The 26,364-nt window shown below is 41.0% G+C and overlaps 1 protein-coding gene across 4 annotated transcripts in view; it reads right to left on the bottom strand.

The window, feature by feature from the left end:
* The window catches only part of LOC102777248 (NLR family CARD domain-containing protein 3-like), a 1,099,208-nt gene that overhangs the window by 674,605 nt on the left and 398,239 nt on the right, over positions 1 to 26,364 (bottom strand). Inside the window, exons 10-11 of one of the 4 annotated variants that reach the window (XM_087837885.1) lie at positions 17,031 to 17,039; positions 16,099 to 16,321 (exon numbers count right to left, since the gene is read on the bottom strand). The exons of the other annotated variants lie outside the window; for them this stretch is intronic. Of the exons in view, the coding sequence (XP_087694011.1) occupies positions 16,099 to 16,321; positions 17,031 to 17,039 (232 nt within the window). The remainder of the gene's footprint in view (positions 1 to 16,098; positions 16,322 to 17,030; positions 17,040 to 26,364) is intronic. 4 annotated transcript variants of the gene reach the window in all.

Raw genomic sequence — 26,364 nt, forward strand, 5'->3', positions numbered from 1 at the left:
TCAGAAATAAGAGTCTGGCAGCACTTTGCTCTCCTTCCACATGTTTAAGGAGGAAGTGAAGAAGAGCGAGTGAGTCATCTTCCTCTGTGGGCCCAACATCAGGCAGCAGCCACGTATTTTTAAAAACCCAGCACACTGCTTCAGAAACACTGAGTCAGGTGACCAGAGTCATGTGATCAGTGAGGTCTTCACTCAGGACGTCACAGCTTCAGGACCTGATTCAGAGGTTTATAAGGACGTGGATCATTGGTGCTGATGTTGTGTGAGAGCTGGTGAACCATGGGGAACATAAATAACAACCAGGCCATCAGCAATTCTACCCCCAGCTCTAAAACCTACATAATACACTATACATATAGTTATATAGGTTATAGTATGTTATATATAAACGTAGCTGAAGCAGTTTAATTTGTAGCTTCACGCTGCACTTCATATGTTTGTCCACCAGATGGCAGCACAGAGGCCTGTGTTGGAAAGCTTTGAGTAATGAAGCGTTTTCAATCCAAGCTTCAGAAAGCTTCATGTGGTCATTGTTGGGTTCAATATTGAGGAGGGTTAGAGGAGGTAATCAACTTTCAAAATAACAACACTGATCCGGCCAGGTGGAGTCAAACGATGATTTAATGCACGCGTGGGGGGACCACCGCCGTACGCAGACAGCGCCGATCCCCGACTTACAGAGCATAAGCAGATGCTTTATATACCATCAGGGCTTAAATTTAATACGCCCCTTCAACGTCAATCAGATACAGGTCATACATAGGTTTCAAAACCACAAAGACTTTTAACACAGTTTAAAATAACATTGTCTCCGTCTCCACAGCAGATGCTTCCTGTCAGCCTTCTGACTTTCACTTCTCGTCTGGAACACCAGACCCACACCCTGCAAGAAACTGTTCCTCTTTTTGCAGAGACAATGTTGCAGTTGCAAGCAAACATGACTAACCTCTCACCTATAAATGAGTCTATCTACTGTGTGTGTGTGTGTGTGTGTGTGTGTGTGGCTCGACCTCACACGAACTTTGTCTTATGAGAAGAGAGGCCAATTCTCATGTGCATAATAACCTAACTGAAACTATATCTGTAATATGTTGAATAAATGTTTTAATCAAATGAGTGCCCCTACTTCAAAGCTTAATAAAAAGATATAAATGACTAAAAGATAACAATGAATAACCTGGTTATTCAAATAGCATCCTCCCAACAGCTCCTCAAAGTACCTTTCACAAGCACGCTCTGCAAAAGCCTGCACTTCCTGTCTACTTTGGCACAGAGTGTACTCAGAGTTAGGCCTTTCAGAATCAGCACATACACATTTAAGATTATAACAAGCATTCAAAACATTTAAGATCATTGATTTAACTCAACAGTTTAACGTGGTTATAACTGCACCTGTTATAAAGGCTAATTGGGTACCAATATGTTTAAACATCTGAATGCAATATCAATGCTGTAGATTATGTTATTAATGTTAGTACTGCAATGGTAATGATGATGATTATTAACAATAGCAGTAAAATAGTTTCCCTAATCCCCACATCATCAAGGAAGCAACCAGGAAATATCTGCTGTGTGTAAAAACAGCAACACAAGAATCCAGAATGAAGACAAGAAACTCAAAGCTCACACACAAAACAGGTGGAGCTAATTTTGTGACGTGTTTCTGTAAAAACACCACAGAAGTGAATCATCAAAGTTTCCATGTGAGCTGATGATGCTGCTGCAGAGTTTCTGTGAACCTCCTGTGACCCCGCCTCCTCATACAGAGACATCTTATTGCTCTTCAAACTGCATCACGTGGACACATGTGATTGTGTATTGTAGTATTGATCCCAATGCTGGTATTAGTACTGGATCAATAACACTGGATGGATGCGTTCAGCATGGAGCCCCTGAGCTGTGTTACAGACAAACATGAAAACTGACAGGTCTGTGTCATTCACAGTCTGTAACACTTCTAAACAACAGAGGCTGACCCAAGTGCCTCAGAGCCAGGCACGCTCACATCACAGCTCTCTAAATAAGCCAGTTTCAAAATAAGAGCTGAAAGCTGTGTTTGCTTGTGTTAGCTTATTATTGTGGAGACTAACATTCAGTGATCATGTGTTCAGACTCATAATGATTCCTCTCAGAAATCCTGATCTTTGTATTTACTGTGTGTTGGATCAATAACTGAGATTCATCGTATCACACAGCTGTGCTGCTGCTGCTGGTGATGTCAGCACATCTGGAACAATACGAGGTATCTGCTACCAGACTGAGCAGGACGTGAGACCTGTGGACTGTTTAAAGCTGTCCCTCCACAGCTCACTCAGACCTGATCCACACCTCAGTGATATTCTCTGACTTCCTCAGTAGAGACAGAAACCATTCAGATCTGGGACGATCAGCTGACTGATGATGTCACACAGACTGTGTTTTTCAGGAACAGTGATTCTGATGTGAGCCTGCTAGCTGACAGCAGACCTGATGAAACCACATGTTCACATCTGTGAGGACAGACTGGACTCTTTGACTGCACCTTGGTTCTCCTCAGAGGTCTGTACAGGAGCATGTCCACCCCCACTGAAGATCTCAGTCACTGTGAAACATAGAAAGCTGCTTGTGTAGCCTCTGCCTCACATGTAGATACAGCTACAGGTTTCTCTGTCAGTCAGACTGAAACAGTGTCCTGATGCTGCATCATTCAGCTCTGTGCCCCAGTCAGCATCACTGTGAGCTACCAGTGTCAGTGTTTCTGCCCTTTTCCTGTAACACTACACTCAGCACAGGCTCAGCTGCTATCCAGTGTTGGACTTTGGCTTCAGCTGCTGTGATAGATCCTCTAACATAGATCAGCTCTGCTACATGTTGTTAGATAAGTGCAGCTGCCTGTCATGTCCTGATGTTTCTCTGGCTCAGCAGCTTCTCCATCAGAGGTTCACATGGAGCTGATCCAGTATCTCCAGTAACTGTGTTCTGTGCCTCACTGGTTCATCCTTCTGTCTGTGTGACGTCAGTCAGATGTTGAAGTTAAACTCTGTAATCTTCACTGTGTCACAGAGTTCAGTGAGTCCCGTTATTCACAGTATCAATCAGATCATCAGAGAACAGCTGATCAGCAATCAGTGGTGCCAACAACACCTCCTGTGGTGAGAGGATGCAATAATGCAATGTAGCATTTTTACACTCAACACTTCCAGTCATGGAAACTGTCTGTTGGATCTGTTTGACGTTGCTTTCTTGTGTTGCTTTCTTGGTTAGAGTTCCTCACAAATGTCCAGATTATTCTTCTAATGAGGCGTCGACCATGTTTTCAGTTCTTTGGAAGAAAACATCGCCCTTTGCCATCCTTACTTTTCTTTGACTTCTTCAAATGCAGCTGAACTCCAGCTGGTATTTTATTGGACTTTGCAGCTGTTTCTGGTCATCAGTTCATTCCTGCAAACCTCTGAACCTGAACAACAATGATGCTGCATTGCTGGCTGATCCCAAAAGGTTGATTCTGTTCATCTGGACGTTTTCACAAACGTTTGCTCACTGATCAGGTGACTTCTTCAGTCTCAGCTGACTGCAGCTTTACAACCTTACAAACAGCACATTTGCACAATGACTGAAACCAGCAGCAGCAGCACCTGATATATATGATACTAATATAATACATATACATATATAATCCATACTAATGATGAAGGAACTGAGCTCACAGTCCATTGTTCATTCAGTGAACTACTCAGTTTATTTTGGGCCTCAGAAATGCTCACTCTGTTTGTACATCACTGTCAGCAATAGACTCATTCTGTTGTGTGGACAGGAACACATGTGACATCACTTCCTGTTTGTTTGTGACTGAAGAGGAAGAAGTTTACAAGGAATCATTTAGAAGAGTTTCAAACATCAACTGATTGAATCCATGAATCTGAAAACGTGTTTGTGAGTGAAAGAGACAGACATGTACAGACTGAACTATCTGTTCAACAGTCAGAGTGTTTCTGTAACAGGAGACACTCTTTACACCCCACTCAGCACAGGGACACTGACGAACCAGGAGACCAGACCATAAACCCAGGATAAAGAGTTTGAGTGAATGTGGTGTTGAAGGTGTGGAGGTGGATCAGAGTGTCAGAGGAGACTCTGTAGAAGGACAGAGTGCCAGCAGGACAGTCCACATACACTGCTGCTCTGTTAGAGACAGAGGAGGAGGAGGAGGAGGAGGAGATGATGGATGTTTTTATCTTATTGTGAGAGACATAATAACCAAGACCATCATAGCACTCAAGACTCCAGGACTGATCATTGTATCCAAACCAACTGTCATCACTTTCTCCTTTCCTTCTGATGCTTCTGTAACTCACTGATATAAAAACGCTTCCTCTCCACTCGACCTCCCAGTAACAGCGACCAGTCAGACCATTTCTACACAGCAGCTGTTCAACACCATCAAATCTGTCTGGATGATCAGGATATGACTGAACCTCCTCCACACGTGTCACCTTCCTGTTGTTGTCAGACAGTTGGAGCTCTGTGTTCACTGTGTTTGTGTCGATTGTGAGTTGACAGGAATCTGATGGAGAGAACAAACACAATCCAGCTGCAGTTATTGATCCATCATCTGTTCATTGATTGACACTTTGATGATGACTCCTGACATGATGAAGATGGTTGAATGTGTGCTGCTTTGTTTTCATGAATCCCATTAAAAACACACTTACACTTCCTCAGACCTGGTCTCAACCATCGGACTCCAGCAGGCTCCACCCTGAAAGGAGGAGGGGGGTCAGAGCAGCACAGTCAGCATGCACACATGGACATTACATGGCTCTCATACACACACTGTTACACACTGAGCTCAAAGCTCGGCTCCACTGTTTTATTCAAAGAAATCTACATTTATTTATCAGCACATTTAAAAACAGCTTGAGCCAAAGTGCTGCACAGAGTAGAGAGAAAATAGGAAACATACACAGTAATTACTATAAAGACTCGTCAGAATTGAAAGCTACAGAGTACAAATGTGTTTCCAACCGGGTTTTAAAAATGTCGAGTGTTGGTGACGACCTGATGTGAAGGGCGACTGTTCCAGAGTTTGGCTGCAGCGATCGATAAAGCTCACCTCTGTTTTTACGTCTAGTTCTGGTCAGAAGCTACTTATCTGCAGACCTGAGGGCTCGACTTGGATTATTTTGTTAAAGAGAGATAAGATGGAGCCAATCCATTCAGAGATTTAAAGACAAACAACCAGATCTGGAAGTGGATTCTACCACGTACTGGTAACCAGTGGAAAAAGCTGGAAAAAGCTGGTGATGGGTCGTCTAGCACAGACCCACCGCTGGAACCAGACAATTCATGAGGGAGAGAACTGTGACAGCGCCGTTCCTTCACTTGACCTCAGTCGCTCTCGTCTGCTCCCTCGTAACACTGCTCTTTATTGAGGTTACATGAATATGCATAAGTTCATTAACATATGACGTCTTACACAGGTATGAACAAAGAGTACCAGTCTGTGCATAGTGTAGGCGTGTGTGTGTGTGTGTGTGTCTTTGTGTGTGTGTAGGTGTGTGTGTGTGTGTATAGGTGTGTGTGTGTGTGTGTGTGACCCTGTGACCCCAAAGCTGGTGCTAAGAGTCCAGTGGTCCCCCTAACAAAGGGCTCTTATACTTAACCAGACACAGAGTAGGTGTCCTCTGTCGGATTATAATATTATTTTATGCCATGTTAGACCCCTAATTAAAGATTGTGAATTATTATGTAGTTTTAGTTTGCATTATGCTCCTGAATTAGAAGAAGGTGATAACTATTACATTTGGTAAACTGATCTGCATTACATTAGACTGTTGATTTATTGTGAATGAATGATATTGTTTTATGATGCATTATACTGCTGAGTTATAAGAAATACTGTTCCAGAAAGTCATCACCTTATTTGTCTGAGTAGAAGAGAACAGAGCATACTGCCCCATCTCAGCAGGAGCAGATAAACAGGGAGCCAAGGTCGTAGCTTAGGCGCTGTGTGAGAAAGAATGTGAATGTTTAGGCTTTTATGATTAGGTGGGGGCCACTAGAGGCTATAAGAGTTTGATCAAGGCTCCACCATTTTGAGATCTGATGCTGTCTACTGTATGGTGTCCATCTCCCACGCGTGTATTCATTAATTCGTTTGACTTGACCCGGCCGGACCAGTGTGGTTATTTTTGGTTTTCCTCTTGTATCCATCCCCAATATTTTAATCCGTAACACCTCCTACACCAGGGGTTTCAAACTCGCGGCCCGTGGGCCAATTGTGGCCCGCAGGACGATAGTTTTTGGCCCCCACCTTAATATGAAAATTTAATGTTAGTTTGATAATGTATGACACTTTACAGTGTTGTGTGCGGAGCTGAATTAACCCACCAATCAGGGTGGGATATGGATCTCAGGGGACACCAGCCGGGCTTGATGCAAGCAGGGAAACATTTCTCAATGAGTAAAAGTTACAGCAGCGTTGCCCTGGAGTGTTTCTTTCTTTTCTGTGCCTGGCTGGCTTCCTCCTTTCTGTTGGGCAAACGCGGAAATTCGTCCCAGCGCGCTGCGTTCACAACACTTCAAAAAAAGTTGTTTTTTTTAAATTGCTGCCCAGCGGGACATTATACGTATATAGATTTATACACACGTCAGTGGGAGTTTTAGTTATTTTTTCACAGAGAGAGATCTCATATTAACTCTCAAAGTGATGCGTAGGAAGGTTGCCAGTCTTAAAACAGATCTACTGAGGCAGCAAGATTTCTTCAAGAAAGCAACCAAAGAGAATAATGCAGCAGTCGAAGCCACGTGGTTAGTGAGATGATTGCTAAAACAGGGAAGCCATTCACAGAAGGTGAATTTGTCTAAAAGTGCATATTGCAGGCTGCAAATATAGTCTGTCCGGGAAAGAAAGGTCAGTTTAGCAACATCAGCCTTTCTGCCAGTTGAGTTGAGAGCAGAAGTGAAGCCTTGATGGAGAAGGATGGAGTTAGTGTTCCTGTGCTAACTGATCCCAAATGGCTCATGGACTTAGCTTTTCTTGTTGATATAACACATGAGCTTAATGTACTGAACAAGACGTTACAAGGCCAGGGGCAACTTGTCAGTGCTGCCTATGACAACGTGAGAGCATTCTCCACAAAACTTGCGCTCTGGAAAGCTCAGCTCTCTCAGACAAACCTTTGCCATTTCCCAGCATGCAAGGCACTCGTGGATGCAGGCACACCATTCTGTGCTGACAAGTATGTTGATGTCATTTTGAGGCTACAGGAGGAATTTAATCACAGATTTTCTGACTTCAAGACACACAGAGCCAACTTTTAAATTTTTGAGGACCCCTTCTCCTTTGATGTGCAAGATGCCCCTTCTGTGCTTCAAATGGAGCTCATTGAGCTGCAGTGCAACTCTGAACTCAAAGCAAAGTTCAGGGAGGTGAGTGGAAAAGCAGACAAGCTTGGACAATTTTTGAGAGAATTGAGCCCTAGTTTCCCTCGGCTTTCCCGAATGTTCAAGCGGACCATGTGCCTTTTTGGTAGCACATACTTGTGCGAAAAGCTCTTCTCCACTTTTAACTTCAATAAGTCCAAGTACAGGTCCAGACTTACGGATGATCATCTTCAAGACATACTGAGGGTCGCAACTGCTTCCTCCCTCAGGCCAAATCTGGCTCGGCTATGCGAGAGGAAATGCTGCCAGGTCTCTAGCAGCAAGGAGTAGGCAAGAGAAGCCATGTTCAGAAGAACAGTTCATTTTCTACAGTGTTCCATTCATGTTCAGAAGAAGGTTATAGAACTGTTAATACAGACATTTCAATCTAAATACAGCAGATATAGAAGACTGAAAAAAACACAAAAGTTCACTGACTAAAAATATCTTATTATTATTTTATTTATGTATTACAGATTGATTTATTTTCTTATTAATTCTTAATTTGTTTATTTATTTTTCACATTTTGTGTTAAAAAATAAAAATAAAGAGATTTGAGAAGATTGGAATTTTTTAACCATGCCTTTCTTGTGGAAAACCTAATGCGGCCCAGCCTCACCCAGACTCTGCCTGCAGCGGCCCCCAGCTAAATTGAGTTTGAGACCCCTGTCCTACACCACAAATCAGTAAGAGAGGGTACGACCTCTCTCATGGCCCCAAGTGGTGTGTGCATGCCAGAGCACTCTGGAAGGCACACAGAGTCTTTACAGACTACTAAGGATCAAACCTCTATCATCATGCAATCGATTATAAAACTCTAAGCAAATATGAGTAAATATTTCTAAGCATAAATGACAATCAACAATATAAACCTTACAGCTGGTTTTAATAACAGAATTTATTTGTTTCTCAAATGAGAAAGAGCTATCGAGAAACACTCCTAAATCTTTAGTTCTTAACTTTTCCAGTGGGCCAAGGTCGACATTATCTGCTAATGCTAAATAGGCTGCCGTTATTAACTAATGCTAATTTGATGTGAATTAGCATTATGCACTAATGATAACAATGTGAACGGCTAATGCTAACACTCTTTTTCCAAGCATTACAACATCTGAGCTGCTAATGCTAAGTAGGCCGCCATTAGCACCTACGTCTAATTTAAGGCAAATACGCATTAGAACCTAATGCTCATATCGTTTTCCTTTGCTTTATAACAATGTGAGCAGCTACTTCTAAATAGCATTAGCTAATAACAGCAGTCTAATTTGATGCTAAGTATGCTGCCATTAGTGGCTAATTCTAATTAGGGGTGAATAATTATTACCAGCTAATGCTAATATCATTTTCTCTTCCCTTTTAACAATGTGAGCAGCTAGTACTAGGTAAGCTGATGCTAGCAGCTAATGCTAAAGCTAAAGCTATTTTGATGTGAATTAGCATTACATTAGTGAGGAGCTAATGCTAAGTAGGTTGCCGTCATAAGCTAAAACTAATTTGAGGTGAATTAGCATTATCCGGTTATGCTAACAATGTTTTTTCTTACTTTTTAACAATACGAGTAGCTAATGTGAACACTTTTTTTATTCAATTTTAACTTTTCCCCTGCGATGTGAAGAGTTAATGCTAAATAGGACGCCATTAGTGGCTAATTCTAATTTTAAATGAAAAAGCATTAAAAGCTAATGCTAATACCATATTTTCTTGCTTTAAATCAATATCAGTAGCTAATGCTAGGTACGTAGCCATCATTAGCTAATGCTAATTTAGGTGAATTAGCATTATCCACTAATGCTAACAATGTTTTTGCCAACTCTTTTCCCTTGCATTATCACAATATAAGCAGCTAATGCTAAGAAGGCTGCCATTATTAGGAAATGCTAATTATTATATGTGTTCGCATTATCCGCTGCTCCTAGCAATGTTTTATCTTACCTTTTAACAATATCAGCAGCTAATGCTAAAATTACTAAATTTACTTTACTTAACCTTTTAGTTAAGCCTATTTAGCATTAATTAACTTCATTTAGCATTAAGAAGTTTTTGCTAAATAGGCTACCATTAGTGGCTAATGCTAATTTTAGGTGAATAAGCATTGGCAACTAATGTTAATAACATATTCTCTTGATTTCTAACAATGTGAGCAGCTAATGCTAAGTAGGTTGCCGTTATTAGCTAATGCTAATTTATCCGCTAATGCTAACAATATTTTTTCTTACATTTTAACAATATGATGTGTGTTACCGTTAATAACTATTGCTAACTTGATGTGAATTAGCATTATCAAATAATGCTAACTACTTTCCCTTGCATTATAACATGTGAGCAGCTAATGCTAAGAAGGCTGCTGTTATTAGGTAATGCTAATTTGATGCGAGTTAGCAATACCCGATAATGCTAACACTTTTCCCTTCCTTTTTAATAATGTGAGCAGCTAGTGCTAAGTAGGCTGATGTTAGCAGCTAATGCTAATTTGATGTGAATTAGCATTGTATTAGTGAGGAGGTAATGTTAAGTAGATTGCCATTAGTCGCTAATGCTAATTTTAGGTAAATAGAAATTGGTAGCTAATGCTAATACCATATTTTCTTACCTTATAACAATGTGACCAGCTAATGCTAAGCAGGTGCCGTTATTAGCTAATACTAATTTGAGGTGAATTAGCATTATCCGTTTATGCTAACAATGTTTTTTCTTACTTTTTAACAATACGTCATTAGTGGCTAATTCTAATTTTAGATGAAAAAGGATTAACAGCTAATGCTCATACTGTTTGCTTTGTAAGAATGACAGCAGCTAATGATACGAAGTCTACCGTTATTAACTAATGCTAATTTGATGTGAATTAGCATTATCCGGTAATGGTAACTCTTTTCCCCTGCATTATAACAATGTCAGGAGTTAATGCTAAGTAGGCTGCCATTAGGGGCTAACTCTAATTAGGGGTGAATAATTATTAGCAACTAATGCTAATACCGTTTTCTCTTTCCTTATAACAACTTGAGCAGCTAATGCAAATTTGATGTGAATTAGCATTATATTATTGAGCAGTTAATGCTAAGAAGGCTAGCCTTATTAACTAATACTACGTTGATGTGAATTAGCATTATGCGCTACTGCTAATACTGTTTTCCCTTACTTTTTAACAATGTGAGTGGCTAATTCTAAGTACGCTGTTGTAAATAGCTAATGCTAATTTAATGTGAGTTAACATTATCCAATAATGCTAACACTGTTTTCTCTTACTTATTAAAAATGATAGTAGCTAATACTAATACTCTTTTCCGTTGGGTAACAACGAAATGAGGAGTTAATGCTAAGTAGGCTGCTTTTAGTGGCTTATTCTAATTAGAGGTGAATAATTATTAGCAGCTAATGCTAATACCGTTTTCTCTTTCCTTATAACAATATGAGCAGCTAATGCTTATTTGATGTAAATTAGCATAATATTAGCAAGGAGTTAATGCTAAGTAGGCTGTCATAAGTGATTCTTTTCCCTTGCATTATAACGTTGTGAAGGGTTTATGCCAAGTAGGCTCCCATTAGCAGCTAAAGCTAATTTGAAGTGAATAAGCATTAGTAGCTAACGCTAATACCCTTTTCTCTTGTGTTATAATGATGTGAGACGTTAATATTGTTCTCAAACAACAGAATGAGAATGAAATATTGATTCTAACAGGGCCCATAAATAGCATTAGCTTAGAAGCATTAGCTTAGCTTATCAGAGATTCCATCATGGTCACACAAATCCTTAGCAGAGCAAAGTGGCCTACTTAGCAATAGCTGCTCAAGTTGTAGAAAGCAAAGGGAAAACAGTATTAGCATTAGCTGCTAAATGTGCACTTGAGAACAAGTCTATTGTGAATTCAGCCGTGAATGTAGAGTTTCCAATAAGCTTCCACTTCCAAATGTTAGCTGCTCCTGTCTGGCCCTTTGTCACACAGACAGACTGAAATGATTCACAGCCTTATTTCATCCTTCTGTCAGTGTCACTGACTGTCACTGTGATTGTGGACATACAGAATGGGAAACATACACATGAGTGACACTTTATTAGGTACACAGTGGCCACTATCTCAGGTATAGTACACCTGTGACCTGATAAAGTGTATCTAAAGTTACAAAATGTTGTCTCTGTCCAAATATTTATGGACCTAACTGTAGGTCTACTTTTAATGAAACTCTCAACATGACTTATCACTTATCATTAATGTTCCTGCAAACAGACTCATTGGAGACCCCTACATAAATATCCATGTACTATCCAGCTAGACTAGTGTGTCTGTCCCTGAAAATATTCCTGCATGTGTGATTGTTCATGTCTCATCTGCAGCAAACAAACAGGACGTGAGTGAAAGACACAGGAAATGTTTCCAGCTCTTCTTCCTCTATCAGACATTCTTCATACCTGAGAGTGTCCAGTCTCCAGCCTGGATTCTTCAGTCCAGCCGACAGCAGCTTAATTCCTGAATAGCCTGGATGATTGTAGCTCAGGTCCAGCTCTCTCAGATGGGAGGGGTTGGAGCTCAAAGCTGAGGCCAGAGAAGTACAGCCTTCCTCTGTGATAAGACAGCCTGACAGACTGCAGACACACAAAACAACAATCCGTCTGTTATCCATCTCTGTGGCAGCATAACTAAGGGATGGTTCAGGGTCACCTGATCCAGCTCTAACTATAAGCTTTATCAAAAAGGAAAGTTTGAAGCTGATCTTCAAAGTAGAGAGGGTGTCTGTCTCCTGAACTCAAGCTGGGAGCTGCTTCCACACCCAGTCCAACATAGCCAGGCTTTCTTTGCTGCTTTGACAAAACCTCAAATCGCAGTCAGAGATGATAAGCATCATCACAGTGATGATCATTTCTCTGTTAACCCAGGCTTTCTGCTTCAGGATCTGTGCACACTCACAGAACAAGAAGACCTTTAAACAGCATTTCACCAAATGGATGGACTGAGCTCAGCCTACAGATGAACTGGATAAATAAAGATTTGACTTCAGTGTGCTCAGTGTCAGAGGGTAGTGTTGATACAACTAAAGTTATCTTTATAGTTATATTTATAGTTATAGTTTTTTATTGTCGGAGTACTTCAAGTCTGAAGTATCACTTAAATGCCTTACATGCTGCTGATGGTAGCAAACAAACCATCCAAACAAATAGAGGTGGGAGGCTTGGGCAGACTACGTAGGATCAGCTTGTGGGAGGAGTCAAGATAAACCAAAGAAAGACAAGCTAACAAACGCCACAGTGAAGTGGATAGCTACAAACTTCAGGCCGATTAGTGTTGTTGAAGAAGTCGGTCTGAGGAACATTCTTAGGATCAACAAATGACGGCATGTATGAGCCTCCCTCAAGACGCACCATCACAAGAAGAATACATGAGCTGTAGAAAAAGGAGAGACTACGAAAGCCACGGTGTTACAACGTGCACCAGCTGTTGGTCTCTCTGGAGACTACTGGCCGTGGCTGGGTAACCATGGTTACCTGGGAGTTACATGATATTAATGAAGAGTGGGAACTGCATTCTGTAGCAAACAATTTGTTATGAGGTAATCAGCTGATCTTAGTTTAACTGGAAGCCCTTCACAATAATTGCAAAGTCTTTATTTTGTCCAACTACCATCAGTTCGTCTGTACTGATGGTAACTTAAAGTCACACTAATGTCGTTTAGTTTGTATAGTTTATGTAGTAGAAGTATACTACAGTACCCTGATCACTGATAGGATAGATTTATGTAGATATACACCTTTGTGTTTAACATTACTGCATTATAGTACTGTGATCTTTGACCTTATATATGGTTATGTTAGCTATACTGATGTATGTACATATATGTACATCCATCCATCCATCCATCTTCATCCGCTTTATCCGGGGCCGGGTCGCGGGGGCAGCAGCCTAAGCAAAGAGGCCCAGACCTCCCTCTCCCCAGCCACCTCCTCCAGCTCATCCGGGGGAACACCAAGGCATTCCCAGGCCAGCCGAGAGATATAATCTCTCCAGCGTGTCCTGGGTCTGCCCCGGGGCCTTCTCCCGGTGGGACATGCCTGGAACACCTCACCCAGGAGGCGCCCAGGGGGCATCCTTACCAGATGCCCAAACCACCTCAGCTGGCTCCTTTCGATGTGGAGCAGCAGCGGCTCTACTCTGAGCCCCTCCCGGATGGCCGAACTTCTCACCCTATCTCTAAGGGAGATGCCAGCCACCCTTCGGAGGAAGCTCATTTCCGCCGCTTGTATCCGCGATCTCGTCCTTTCGGTCACTACCCACAGCTCGTGGCCATAGGTGAGGGTAGGGACGTAGATCGACCGGTAAATTGAGAGCTTCGCTTTTACACTCAGCTCCCTCTTCACCACGACGGACCGGTGCAGCGTCTGCATTACTGCAGCTGCAGCCCCAATCCGTCTGTCGATCTCCGGCTCCCTTCTCCCATCACTCGCGAACAAGACCCCGAGATACTTGAACTCCTCCACTTGGGGCAGGACCTCATCCCCGACCCGGAGTGGGCACTCCACCCTTTTCCGGCTGAGAACCATGGCCTCAGATTTGGAGGTGCTGATCCTCATTCCCGCTGCGTCACACTCGGCTGCGAACCGCTCCAGTGCGAGCTGGAGGCCCTCACCCGATGAAGCCAACAGAACCACATCATCCGCAAAGATCAGAGATGAGATCCTGAGGCCACCAAAGCGAAAGCCCTCCGCCACTTGGCTGCGCCTAGAAATCCTGTCCACAAAAATTATGAACAGAACCGGTGACAAAGGGCAGCCCTGGCGGAGCCCATCACCCACCGGGAACGAGTCCGACTTATTGCCGGCAATGCGAACCAAGCTCTTGCAACGGTTGTATAGGGATCGAATGGCCCGTAGCAATGGGCCAGACACCCCATACTCCATATACTACATATATGTACAGTGGGGCAAAAAAGTATTTAGTCAGCCACCGATTGTGCAAGTTCCCCCACTTAAAATGATGACAGAGGTCAGTAATTTGCACCAGAGGTACACTTCAACTGTGAGAGACAGAATGTGAAAAAAAAATCCATGAATTCACATGGTAGGATTTGTAAAGAATTTATTCGTAAATCTGGGTGGAAAATAAGTATTTGGTCAATAACAAAAATACAACTCAATACTTTGTAACATAACCTTTGTTGGCAATAACAGAGGTCAAACGTTTACTATATATTGTTTTTGATGATTTTTCTGATATATTATTTATTTTATGCTTTTTGTTGTTTTTTGAGAGCTTAATTGAAAATTTTAAAACAATTCATTGTATTTGATTCATTATATTCTAGTAGAGTAGATAAAGCTGCAGCATTATCACAGCACAGATCCTCCACAGCGTGGCTGGAGGAGAGATTTCATCGCAGGCACACGATATGCACAGATCACATTTATCCATGTAGATAGAATATAATCCACCCACTGTTGTCATCTTCAATGCCCTGTAACAACATGGAGCAGAGCAGCTACCCGAATGCTACTTCAACAGCGGTCGATCATGGAAATATGGTATCTAAACAGATTCTTACTCTGGATGGCATTACCTTGGCCTCCAGTAACACTGTGAGGAACCTTGGAGTCATTTTTGACCAGGACATGTCCTTCAACGCACATATTAAACAAGACTAGAAAGAGAGAGCAGATTTCTCCTGCCCTGCCGACGTAGGACAGTTTTCCAATTTCATTGTACTATTGTACTATGTATGACTGTGCAATGACAATAAAGAGTTATCTTATCTTATCTTATCTTTGGCTTCCTGTTAAATCCAGAATTCAAAATCCTGCTCCTCACATACAAGGTCTTAAATAATCAGGCCCCATCTTATCTTAATGACCTTGTAGTACCATATCACCCTATTAGAGCACTTCGCTCTCGCTCTGCAGGCCTACTTGTTGTTCCTAGAGTATTTAAAAGTAGAATGGGAGGCAGAGCCTTCAGTTTTCAGGCCCCTCTTCTGTGGAACCAGCTTCCAGTTTGGATTCAGGAGACAGACACTATCTCTACTTTCAAGATTAGGCTTCAAACTTTCCTTTTTGCTAAAGCATATAGTTAGGGCTGGACCATGTTGCACTGATTTTGAAAGAGTGAAGGTTTAAATGTTTTATGAAGTCATTGTATAACTTTCCTAAAGCATGATTTGTTTGACTATTTCTGATCAGAGCTCTGATTGGTCAGCTCAGAGTTCATGTGTTTTTGCCTCATCCATGTCTCTTCAGACAGACTGATGAATACTTACCTTCTGATTCTGATGGATGTGATGAGGCTGAGGGAGTTCCTGTTGGAGGAAAGTGCACCTTAAATCATGAGCTTTTTAAAAATGAAAATCAAAACCTGTGTAGATTCAAAATAATGTAAATGTAAATTTGTACTCAAATCAAATCAAATCACTTTTATTGTCACATCACATGTGCAGGTACACTGGTACAGTACATGCGAGTGAAATTCTTGTGTGCGAGCTTCACAAGCAACAGAGTTGTGCAAAATACAATAACGTAAAACAAGCAAAATATAAGAATGGCTAAATCTGAAAGTAATAAATATATGTACAATATATAAGAGTATATGCATTACTGGATGTGTATACTCAAAGGTTATTTGAGGAGGAAAGAGAAAACTAAGTTCAATATATACAATAAATTATGAGAATGTTGTGTCTTCCTAACACACTGACTGTTTATTTTTTCTCTGACTGACCTTTTTTCATCTTCTTTGAAATCAACCCCGCCACCTCCATCACATGGTCAGTAGTATATGTTTCCACCATGAGATCCACTGTTCTCGTTCTGTTTGCTTTCTCCAGGCGGCTCTTTTTGATGGGCGTGAAATCACCTCCCTTCTGCAGGTGCCAGTGGAAACGGTCAAGCTCCTTTTCTCCCAAATCATCCAGCATGTCCAGCAGCTGCTCCTTAACAGACGCCTCCATCTTTGACCTGTAAGTCATGAGAGAACATGAATCACAGTCTCACCACACTTTATTTTTTACTTATTTAATATATTTCACAGCAGATTACATGTTTATTCTGGATTATTTAGATTTTACTTCTGACTGACTTTTCTGGATGGATTATTCTGTGGTGAGAATAACATCACACACTGAATGGTAAAGAATCAATAATGAATAAAATACAGTAGGGGGCAGCCTTGTGGAGAGCTGGTGTTAAGGCTGAGGAAAGATGAAGCCCCCACTGAACACGGTCTGACAGGGAGTCTCTGATCCAGGAACAATTAGAAAACAACCAGAAAACTTAAAATCAGCTGAAGTATATGAAAAATGTAATATGAAGTCAACACTCAAACTAGTTTTATCAAGATTATACTGGCACCAGTTTGACATGAGGTTTCTAAATCTGCTCTGCAGTCAGGAACATGGTGTCCAGAAGACATTGTCATATAACAGTTCCAATATAATTATCTGATGATGGGGTAACTCTGGTCCTTGGAGATATTCTCAGGTTGCTGTTGATCCTAATGAGCTGTTTCTCCTCTATTACAGCAGACAAACATCAGCTGTACTTAAAGGCACTAAGTGCTGCACACAGGCTGGAGCTGATGCACTCGCTCTACAGAAGCACAGGAGTTTCAAAGTCCAAACTTCTTTCTGCTGGTTTCAGGTGGAAAGTTCTTACTTTCTCACCCTGACTGAACTATTCATCCTCCTCCATCCAGCAACACCTGAGTGGAAGTTCCCACCTACACTGTGTTTGAAGCAAAGCACAAAGGAGATGCCTGCTGGAGCAGCTGGAGTCCTACAGACACAAACACCTCCTACTAGTGATGTTCGATTCGTGAACGAATCGTTCAATACTCGAGAATCACTTTACTGACTCGTGAATCATGATTCACAAGCCCAACTGACTCACTGACTCATCCCTGTTGCTGTTAGCAAACTAATTCCATTAGTAGAAATATATCTAGCTTATAATTAAAATTGTGGGGGGGGGGGAAATCAACAGCCAGTTTCTTAACAAAAGGATTTCTGCTCTGAACTGGAAGAAAAAACCCTGAGTAGAAGCTCACATCAAGAAAATAGCTCCTCGGTTCACAGTAGCATCGCTCTGCTAACATGCTAACAGCACATTTGAGCTACTCACCCCCTCCCTTCCTGTGCTGAATCATAGAGCGAACGAATCACTCACTCACTCACTCACTCACTAACCCCCTGTGCTGAATCATAGCGCGAACGAATCACTCAGGACTCACTAACCCCCTCCCTCCTGAGCTGAATCATAGAGCGAATGAATCACTCACTCACTGACTCCCTCACCCCCTCCCTCCTGGCTCACAGCTTCTTCTTCTTCTTGGTTGGCAACCAATGTTAAGGCACATTACCGCCCCCTGGCTCACAGCTCAGTGGACATTTAGATGAGGAAATATATATTTAACACATTTAAGGAAAATACTAATAAAATACAAATAAACAAAATAAATGTTTATTAAGCAATTTTGATAGGAAATTGCTTAATTTTAGAAATGTTTTTGCTCTTTTTTGCTCTATAAAATAGTTGATTTTTTTAGAATCATTCATCGTAGCAGTGGGATTTACATGAAAAGAGAAACAAATTAAGTTTGAGTGAAAATGTACATTTTTTGCACTCTCTGGTCAACTGACTCAGTGAATCAAATGACTCAAAAATCCGATTCACTTTGGTGAGTGACTCATTAAAACTCGATTCAGTAAAAAGAATCAAATTTACCATCACTACTCCTACATTCTTTACACCCTGACTGCTGTGTTTGTGGAAACACTCCTACACACACCGCTTCACATATGAACATGTGTGTGAAACAGAGCTGACCTGAAATTAAACATGATTGAGAGGAAACACAAATCATTCATGTGCACATCAACTCAAATCCTCCTTTCCATCATGTGTGCTGTCTGTGGTAATAAGAAAAATAAGAAGTGACAGTTTGTCTCTCTAAGTGTGGTAATGTGGACAGAAAACAAAAGGAAGGTGGACGAGGCAACACAAGGTGTCAAAAGATGTATTCTAAGACACTTCTTCAGCTTCGAATCAGAGAGGAGAAACACACAGTTTTTACTTGCAGCAAGGGCAGTCACAGAACACTCGCACAGAAGTGATGGCTCCGAGACTCGCGCCCTGCCACTGCCCTGGTCTTTATTTATATACATCGGTGGGTGTGTTTGTTCATTACATTGGGATGTGGTTTCGTATATGTGTGCGTGTGGGGGGTCAAAGTGTGACCCCATGAAGACTTCCCTAAACCTGCTGGTCTGGAAGTCCAGCAGTTCATCTAAACAAAAGGCACTTAGAGACACGTTTATCCTATCATAAAACAATAAAAGAAGGTATGCCCCTTTCCCACGCTCCCAGGATGTGGGTGTGGGTGTAAAAGCCAGAGCACTCTGAAGAGGAGTGAACGCACCCCCCTCTTCATGCTACACAGACCTCCTAGGATGAGACATTCTTTCAATATGCCATCAACTATATACTTCTAAACACAAATGATTACAAGCAGTATTCTACCATAAGTAAACTTATATTATTAAAAGATTATAATGACTACTAGGGTACAATTTCCCCTTGACACAAGGATATTGTTTTGATTTTCTGTTGTTGGTTGTTTTTTTCCTAACTGTGAATTTTTGATTTAAAAAGGAGGAGAATTTTAAGAGTTACAGCTCTGTGTTACGTACTCTCTGCCCCAAAAGGTGGAGGTGGCAGAGTTTTATTGGGAGTGGCAAACAGGGACACCATTAGAAATGAGTCCATTAGAGGGACAGCTGAGGTCAAACACACAGACAGTGAGACTGACATATGCTCTTTGAGTTAAGTCTGTGTACAAATAGAAATTGATAACTATTATTTGGTATTATTATATAGGAACATAGCATTTTAGAGTACAAGTAATTATGACTTTTTATACTAATATGATTAAAACACTTTGAAAATAAATACTACATTCATCTACATTCGTTTTATTAATTTCTAACATGATTCTTCTGTCTCAACATCTCACTTTGCCTTAGACATACCTGATAACTAATATCTAATTATCTGTTAATGTTTTCACTAATTTAATATAATAATTTTATTTGGTCTAATGAAGTCAGCGTAAATCAACAATGCAAAAACTTGTGTTGTTGTAATTACTTCCTGTTGAAGCAGATTCAATATAACAAACATTTATATTGTTATAACATTTATAACAAAGGATTTTTAAACAGACAGAAGCCAACAGGTTTAATTCAATTCATTACTACATCTATACATCCACCTGCACTGTAATTATAAAGACCTCAAACCTCCAACAGTTGTTGACACTATAACTGCTTATGGTCAAACAGATGTGCAAGTCTGACAGTAGGTGGACCAGCGACCACCCTGCAGTTAGTGAGCAGGAGAACAGAGGTGATAGTAGGGCTGTGCGATAGGACCAAAATCTCATATCCCGATATAAGACATCTATCATCCCAATAACGATATAAATCACAGAAATGTAACATTTTCTGTCAATTCTGTGAATCTCGGGGAACTCGAATTGTGTGAAGTGTTTCCAGTGGGGAGTCGTGTACCTGGAATCGAGTGTTTTGACCAATGTATGAAACGATACATTTTTTGACATAAGTATTTGTATTTTCTTCGTGAGTATTTATTACACGGCGTGCTGCGGGGAAAAGCCTGTTCTAATGTTTGAGTCTAAGGTTTATTTTTTAGCACCTGACGGCTCTTTGTAACACTGGTTGTTACCAACAAAAACGCATAAAAACAGGCGCTTGTCCATCCGTAGTGTGGTTATATTAAATATAAGAGAAAGAGAGAACTTTAATAAATTTATATAGCCTCTTCAGTGGCTGTAATAATTTACCACAACAGTCACTACAGTGATGAAAAAATATTTGTGGCACATTAGTATATGTGAGGGGGCAAACTCCTCAAAATGGGTGGTGACCATGGTGGCCAATAAGAAGTCGGCCACCTTGGATACAACTTTTGTTTTTTCAATAGGAAGAGGGCCATGTCACACATCAAACTTATTGGTAATGTCACAAGAAAAACAATGGTGTGCTTGGTTTCAACGTTTTTTAAAACCCCTAAATTCCTGATCTTCATTCATAGTTGCAGCAGTGTTCATGTGTCATAACGAAGTTTGTTTTAATATAATATTTAATATAATATAAGGTCCAACCTTTGCTGCCCAAAAAAGTGCATATGCCATTCTGAACGGCAAAGTGATTCTTCAATCACTGGTTATTAAGAAGGGTCCCAAGTCCTTCCAGTCACCAACTGGAATTATGCTGACGGCGCAGGGTCCTTTTACAAGTCTGTGAAAGTTAGGGGGTTCCCACCCCTGAACTTATGCACTTCCTAGAAGTCTAACTTCCGTCCTAACTGACATTAATTTGAAACAAAAATCAAAACAGCAGGTTTTAATCGATGTAGGTCCAACCTTATAACCAATAGGGACTTAAGGCCCTCAAAGAAATAACCAATTACCTATTTTACTGTGTTTTCTTAACACACATATTAACTTCTTTTTCTCTTTCACCATGAAATACCATATTTCCTTTAACTCAGTACTGTCATTCTCAAAATTTAATTATTGTTACCCCAAAGATTTACCTTTATTCTCAGAAATTTAGTTTTACCACTACTGAGCCAATTTAATAGTTAAGATCGTCAACTCAGCGAACAGATAATTTAGAATTCATCCAATATGCCAAATTTGCTTTTTTGAACAGGCTTGTGCTTACCTTTAAATCTTTTTAGACCGGTCTTCTGTTCGCCTCATTTTAGATCCAAACTTGGGCCACATTTGTTCTCTCTTTTGCAAAGGAAATGGGGCGGAAATACCAAATATTAAACCCGATTCTTTGATCCCCATGAGAGAACAGAGAAAACCCGACTCAGGACTGGTCAAAACATTTATGATTCTTTATTCAATCATCTTCCGGAAGAGAGAGCCCTGCACAGCCCAAAGCCAGTTGCAGAATCTCTAACATTAGAAGCTAAAAATGTGTCTCATATTGGTGTTATTTTGGTACTTTACACGTCACACATAGTTTTGATAAAAACAACTCCTTGTATGTTACTAGTTCCTCTTTTTTTGTGTCTGGTTTCCTGTATTTATTAATATGTTTGTACAACTCTACACTAACTGGGCAAGATACTAATCCCATGTTTGCCTACTGCTGGTGGTCAGAGGGCCCGGTGGCGCCTGTGTCCGGCAGCCTTGCCTCTGTCAGTGCGCCCCAGGGCAGCTGTGGCTACAATGTAGCTTGCCGTCACCAGTGTGTGAATGTATGTGTGAATGGGTGAATGACTGAATGTAGTGTAAAGCGCTTTGGGGTCCTTAAGGACTAGAAAAGCGCTATACAAATGCAGGCCATTTACCATTTTACCATTTAACTTCCTGTTTTTCAGTCTAGCTGAGCACTTAGTTTGTGAGTCAAAAATAGCCTTGCTTTACAAGCCTTTATTACTAAAATACATAAAACAATATAGTCACAAAATAAGCCCTAAGAATACATATTTATTTCATAACACAGTAAAAGACTGTGTTATGGACAAAAAGACAAAAAGACAAAAACACGTACAAAATCCAAAACACATGCAAACTCCAAATCACAACAGAAGTGCTCCAGGACGCTAGGGGCAGTGTTGAGCTTTTGTTACCTAGTAACTACACAAGCCAGGAAGTACCAATGACCGGATTTGGGCTGTATCCTAATTCAGGGTCTGCAGCCTTAAAGGCCGCATTTTCAGGCCGATTACGTCACAGCGACGTGACGAAGGCTGTCTCAATTCAAAGGCTGCTCGAAATGCGGCCCTCAAATGCGTCCTTTAGTTCCCTGTATTTTAAGGATGGGTCGGTGTAGCCTTCATGGGCAAACATATCCCAGAATTCATAGCGTGGTGGTGGTTTGGATAATTTTGCCGCAGACGGCAGATGCGGAGCGGCCAAAGAGTAAACTTTGAAAAGTAAGTACTGAATATTTTGTCACTTATTTATGCGCAAATGTTTAATAATGAAGAACATTAAAACATTACTGTTGGCCACATGTCGGGAAAGTTATGTGACATCAGCGATGTTTGTACTAACTTGGTTTTAAAGCCTTTACTTCAAAACATACGCCGTTCAATAGTTGACTTTAATCTTACAGAGAATGTGATGATTTTATGGATAATTAAAGTCAGTCATATATCCACAAACACAACAAGAGTTTACAGAGTCGTTCAATAAACATGTTAAGTGTGTAAATTTGCCCTTTTCTCTCGAGTCTGTTTGCTCATGAAATGAAATTTGGTTAGTTTACATTAAAAATGATATTTAATCGTGATTAATCCAAATTAATCCACAGTAACCCTGTGATGAGTCTGATTAAACATTTTCATTAACAGCAGTAATATAGATTATATATTATTATATATTAGTGCACACTTACCTTTTAGTATATATGTTTGTTACAAAGTTGTATTTACAGGAGAGAAGCTGAGTTAAAGACTGAAGAAAACTATTCAAAGTCTCTTTGAATTGAAGCGTTTAACATTCTTTGTGTTTATTCTGCATTTACTTCATTATATGGTGTAAACGTCTGTTACAGGCTTAAATATAAAGTTGAAAACATGTAATTGCAACTATTGATCAAGTAATTGTGATTAATCACGATTAATGACAGAAAATTGTGTCATTAATTAGTCATTTTTTAATCTACTGACAGCACTAGTGTTTACTCTTGTGCCTCCAACTGTTTTACGCCCTTTCAACACCTTCGTGGTCAAAAGTGTAAACGCACAAAATCTACAATAAAATCCTCATGCAGCAATAGGACAGACACACAATCATTTATCTCTGTGTCTCAAACACACACACGTGTATTCAAAGCCTCGATTTGTTCATATTTCATTTGTTGTGTTTTTATCTTCAGCGTTTTCAGTGTTGGTGCATTTTACACCAAAAATGTTTCCATTGATGAATCAGATTGATTTGAATGTGTTTCATCCATACAAATCACTCCCTGGTGGTCACATGACTCTATAACATAACAGGAGTCATGTGACAAGAGTTTCATGCTTTAAAATGTCAAAATGGTTGAATGTGGTGGAGTAAAAATGTGAGATATCAACTACTTTTCTTCAATATGAAATGTTTGCAGGGCCTGACAGGAAGTGGACGGACGCTCTGATCACTTCCTGTTTGCTGAAGTGGGTTTTCAGTTGTTTAAAAACCAAAGACTTGTTTTAAAAGACAGTTTAAATGGGACTGAGGGAACGACATGTTTGTACTGCAGTTTATATCCAACAACATCGAGCAGTTTAATCAAAGAGTTCATGTTACTAACAGCTCACCTCTCTGCAGCAGACACAGGCTGGGATTTAAAATTGGGACGATCTTCAGACCGGTCACTCTGTAAGGACTCAGAGCTGGGTGGAGGTCCAGGCTGGTTCCTGTGAAAAACCATCATGGACATGTAAACAATTCCTGCAGCATCACGTGGCACAAACACTTTGTGTTCCTGTCATCTGCAAGCAACAGGAAGTTAATTAATAAAAGCGGGATGGAGACGTGACTGTGATGGTCCAAATGTGTCTTAAACCAGATGAAATGACAGCTGAGCCTGTGTGTCCTTTGAGACACTGCTCTCCTACAGAGATGCATTTTAGAAACCAGGAAACATCAAATCATTTAAATCAGAGAGTTCATGTTACTAACAGCTCACCTCTCTGCAGCAGACACAGAGCTGGGTGGAGGTCCAGGCTGGTTCCTGTGAATAATGATGGAGCAGTGATGTGAGTGCTGAGCTGTGACATGGAGAAGAGTCATGGACAGTTAGAGATGGTCATCTCACCTCTGAGCTTTGGTCTGGCTCTCATGTTCCCCACACAGAGTGCTCTTAGAGGGAGGGACTCCCTCCTCTCTGTCCTCACACTGATCCATGCTGCTCAATTCACATCAGCTCACACACACTTTCTACCTTCACCTGCAGAGGAAACACAAATCATTCATGTGCACATCAACTGAAATCCTCCTTTCATCATGTGTGCTGTCCAAATATCAGCTGCTTCTTTCCTGCTTCATCTCAGTGTCAGCTGAATGCAGTCAGACAGCAGTGTGAGGCAGAGGAAGCTGCCATCAGCTGCTCTACTATCAGTCCACTAGATGGAGCCTGAAGCACACACGATGCATTCACTGACACACACTGATTCACTGTGACTGGAAGCTTCAGTCAGTTCAACACGTGTGAACAACATTTTAACATTTCAGCTGATCCATGATTCAAAGAGGATCAGCAGAGTTAAAGCTTCACACTAATTATTCCTGCTGAGTTTGCAGAGAACTGCACACACACTGATTCACTGCTAATGAGAAGCTTCTTCCATCCAGTAATTCATCATCCATCAGCTCTGCTGCTGCTCTCAGTCCTGGACTCTGATCACAAACTAAAAGCAGCTTTTTAACTCGTGTCTGTAAGAACTCTTAGTGTTAGCTTAGCGTTAGCATGCTGTGTGGCTAGCTTAGCGTCAGAGCTCTGCAGGTGTCTCGTGTGTAAATATTAATCACAGTGACAGTAAAGGAGGTAAAGGGCTGTGACGTCATCACGTACGCTGCGTCCTCTGCGGGCTCTGAGTGAACTCACAAAGTACAAACTACAAGTACACAAACACGAACGTAGCTCAGAGTGGCGGACACACTCGGCCTCGTTGGTCCAGCTGTGAGTCCGTTACCGTGAACTATGGAGCGGCAGATTTGTGCTGAACTAAGCTGCACACAGCTGATGTTAGCCAGGAAAACATTACACACTGACTTTAATGGAGAGACCGGAAATACAAACACACACAGTTTGTTGTGTGAAGAAATCAAACATGAGCTGAACAAACAGTAAAGTTCCTAAAGACAAACTGTTAAAGGAGGAAACAAAGCAAACTTACAGTTTCTTCACACACCAACAACAAGCTCCACTCCACGAAGTTCAGGAAGTGAAAGTAAACTTTGAGCAGGAAGGAAACACCCAAAGAGACGTTTGAGGGCAATCTGGAGCATTGGACACTGTGTGCTGCGTTCACATGCACCTCGGAAACTCCAAACCTCTGGCAGGCTGTGATTTATTTCTGCTGTTTCTCCTCTTTGAAACACAAACATCCGTCATCACTTTGTTGTTCTTCCTGCAGCGTTTAAATATTTCAACACTGAACTGATGTTTGTTCAAAGCTCATTTCAACCTGTTGAAGTCATGAATGAAAGCGCAGACTGAGAGTGGATCACATGATGTTTAAGGTGTGTCATGTGACATGTTCAGTATTGTCACACATGTCTAGATTGTCCCTGATATCATAGCTGCTCAAACACTGATGATTATATTTGAAGAATTATTACTGATGGCAGCAAAGTTTGAATGGAGCTCTCTGTCTGTGCTGATTTGTCGCCCTCTGGAGGTCAAAGCACAAACTGCATGATGTCACTGTAACTACCACAGTGACAGGAAGTGTTTTTATGACTGAAACACTGAAATGATGCTAACGGCTGTCGTTAGGCTCACTGACAGCAGTGCTGATGTGTTCATGTCAAACACTGGCTCAGGTCAGACTCCTTCATCCTTCTCCAGCGTGAGGCCGCCCTTAGACCCACAGGAGCTCTGACCTTTGACCTCCTGACACTAACCATTTTAGTCTTGTTGCATCTTTAAATGCAAATCCATCCAAACTGTAGCCGAGCAAAAGAAGCTGGAAGTTGTTCTATGAATGATGTTCATCCCAGAGTTTCTGTTTCCAGCTCAGACGTGTTAAACGCTGCTGCTGTGCTACATTTGTCATTTCCTGCTTTCACTTCCATCCGTCAAAGTGCTGAACTCATCTGATCACTTTAATGCAGTAAAACAGGAGCTGTAAGTCTGACATTTATTTACTGTCATTACAAACAGACACAGCTGGATTAGCATCCAGACAAAGGGCATGAAAAAATGAACTGTTTGCACACTGAGCATGTGCAAACACAGCA

Source organism: Neolamprologus brichardi, chromosome 3 (genome assembly GCF_056152115.1).
Source record: "Neolamprologus brichardi isolate AB-2024 chromosome 3, ASM5615211v1, whole genome shotgun sequence".
NCBI lineage: Eukaryota > Metazoa > Chordata > Actinopteri > Cichliformes > Cichlidae > Neolamprologus > Neolamprologus brichardi.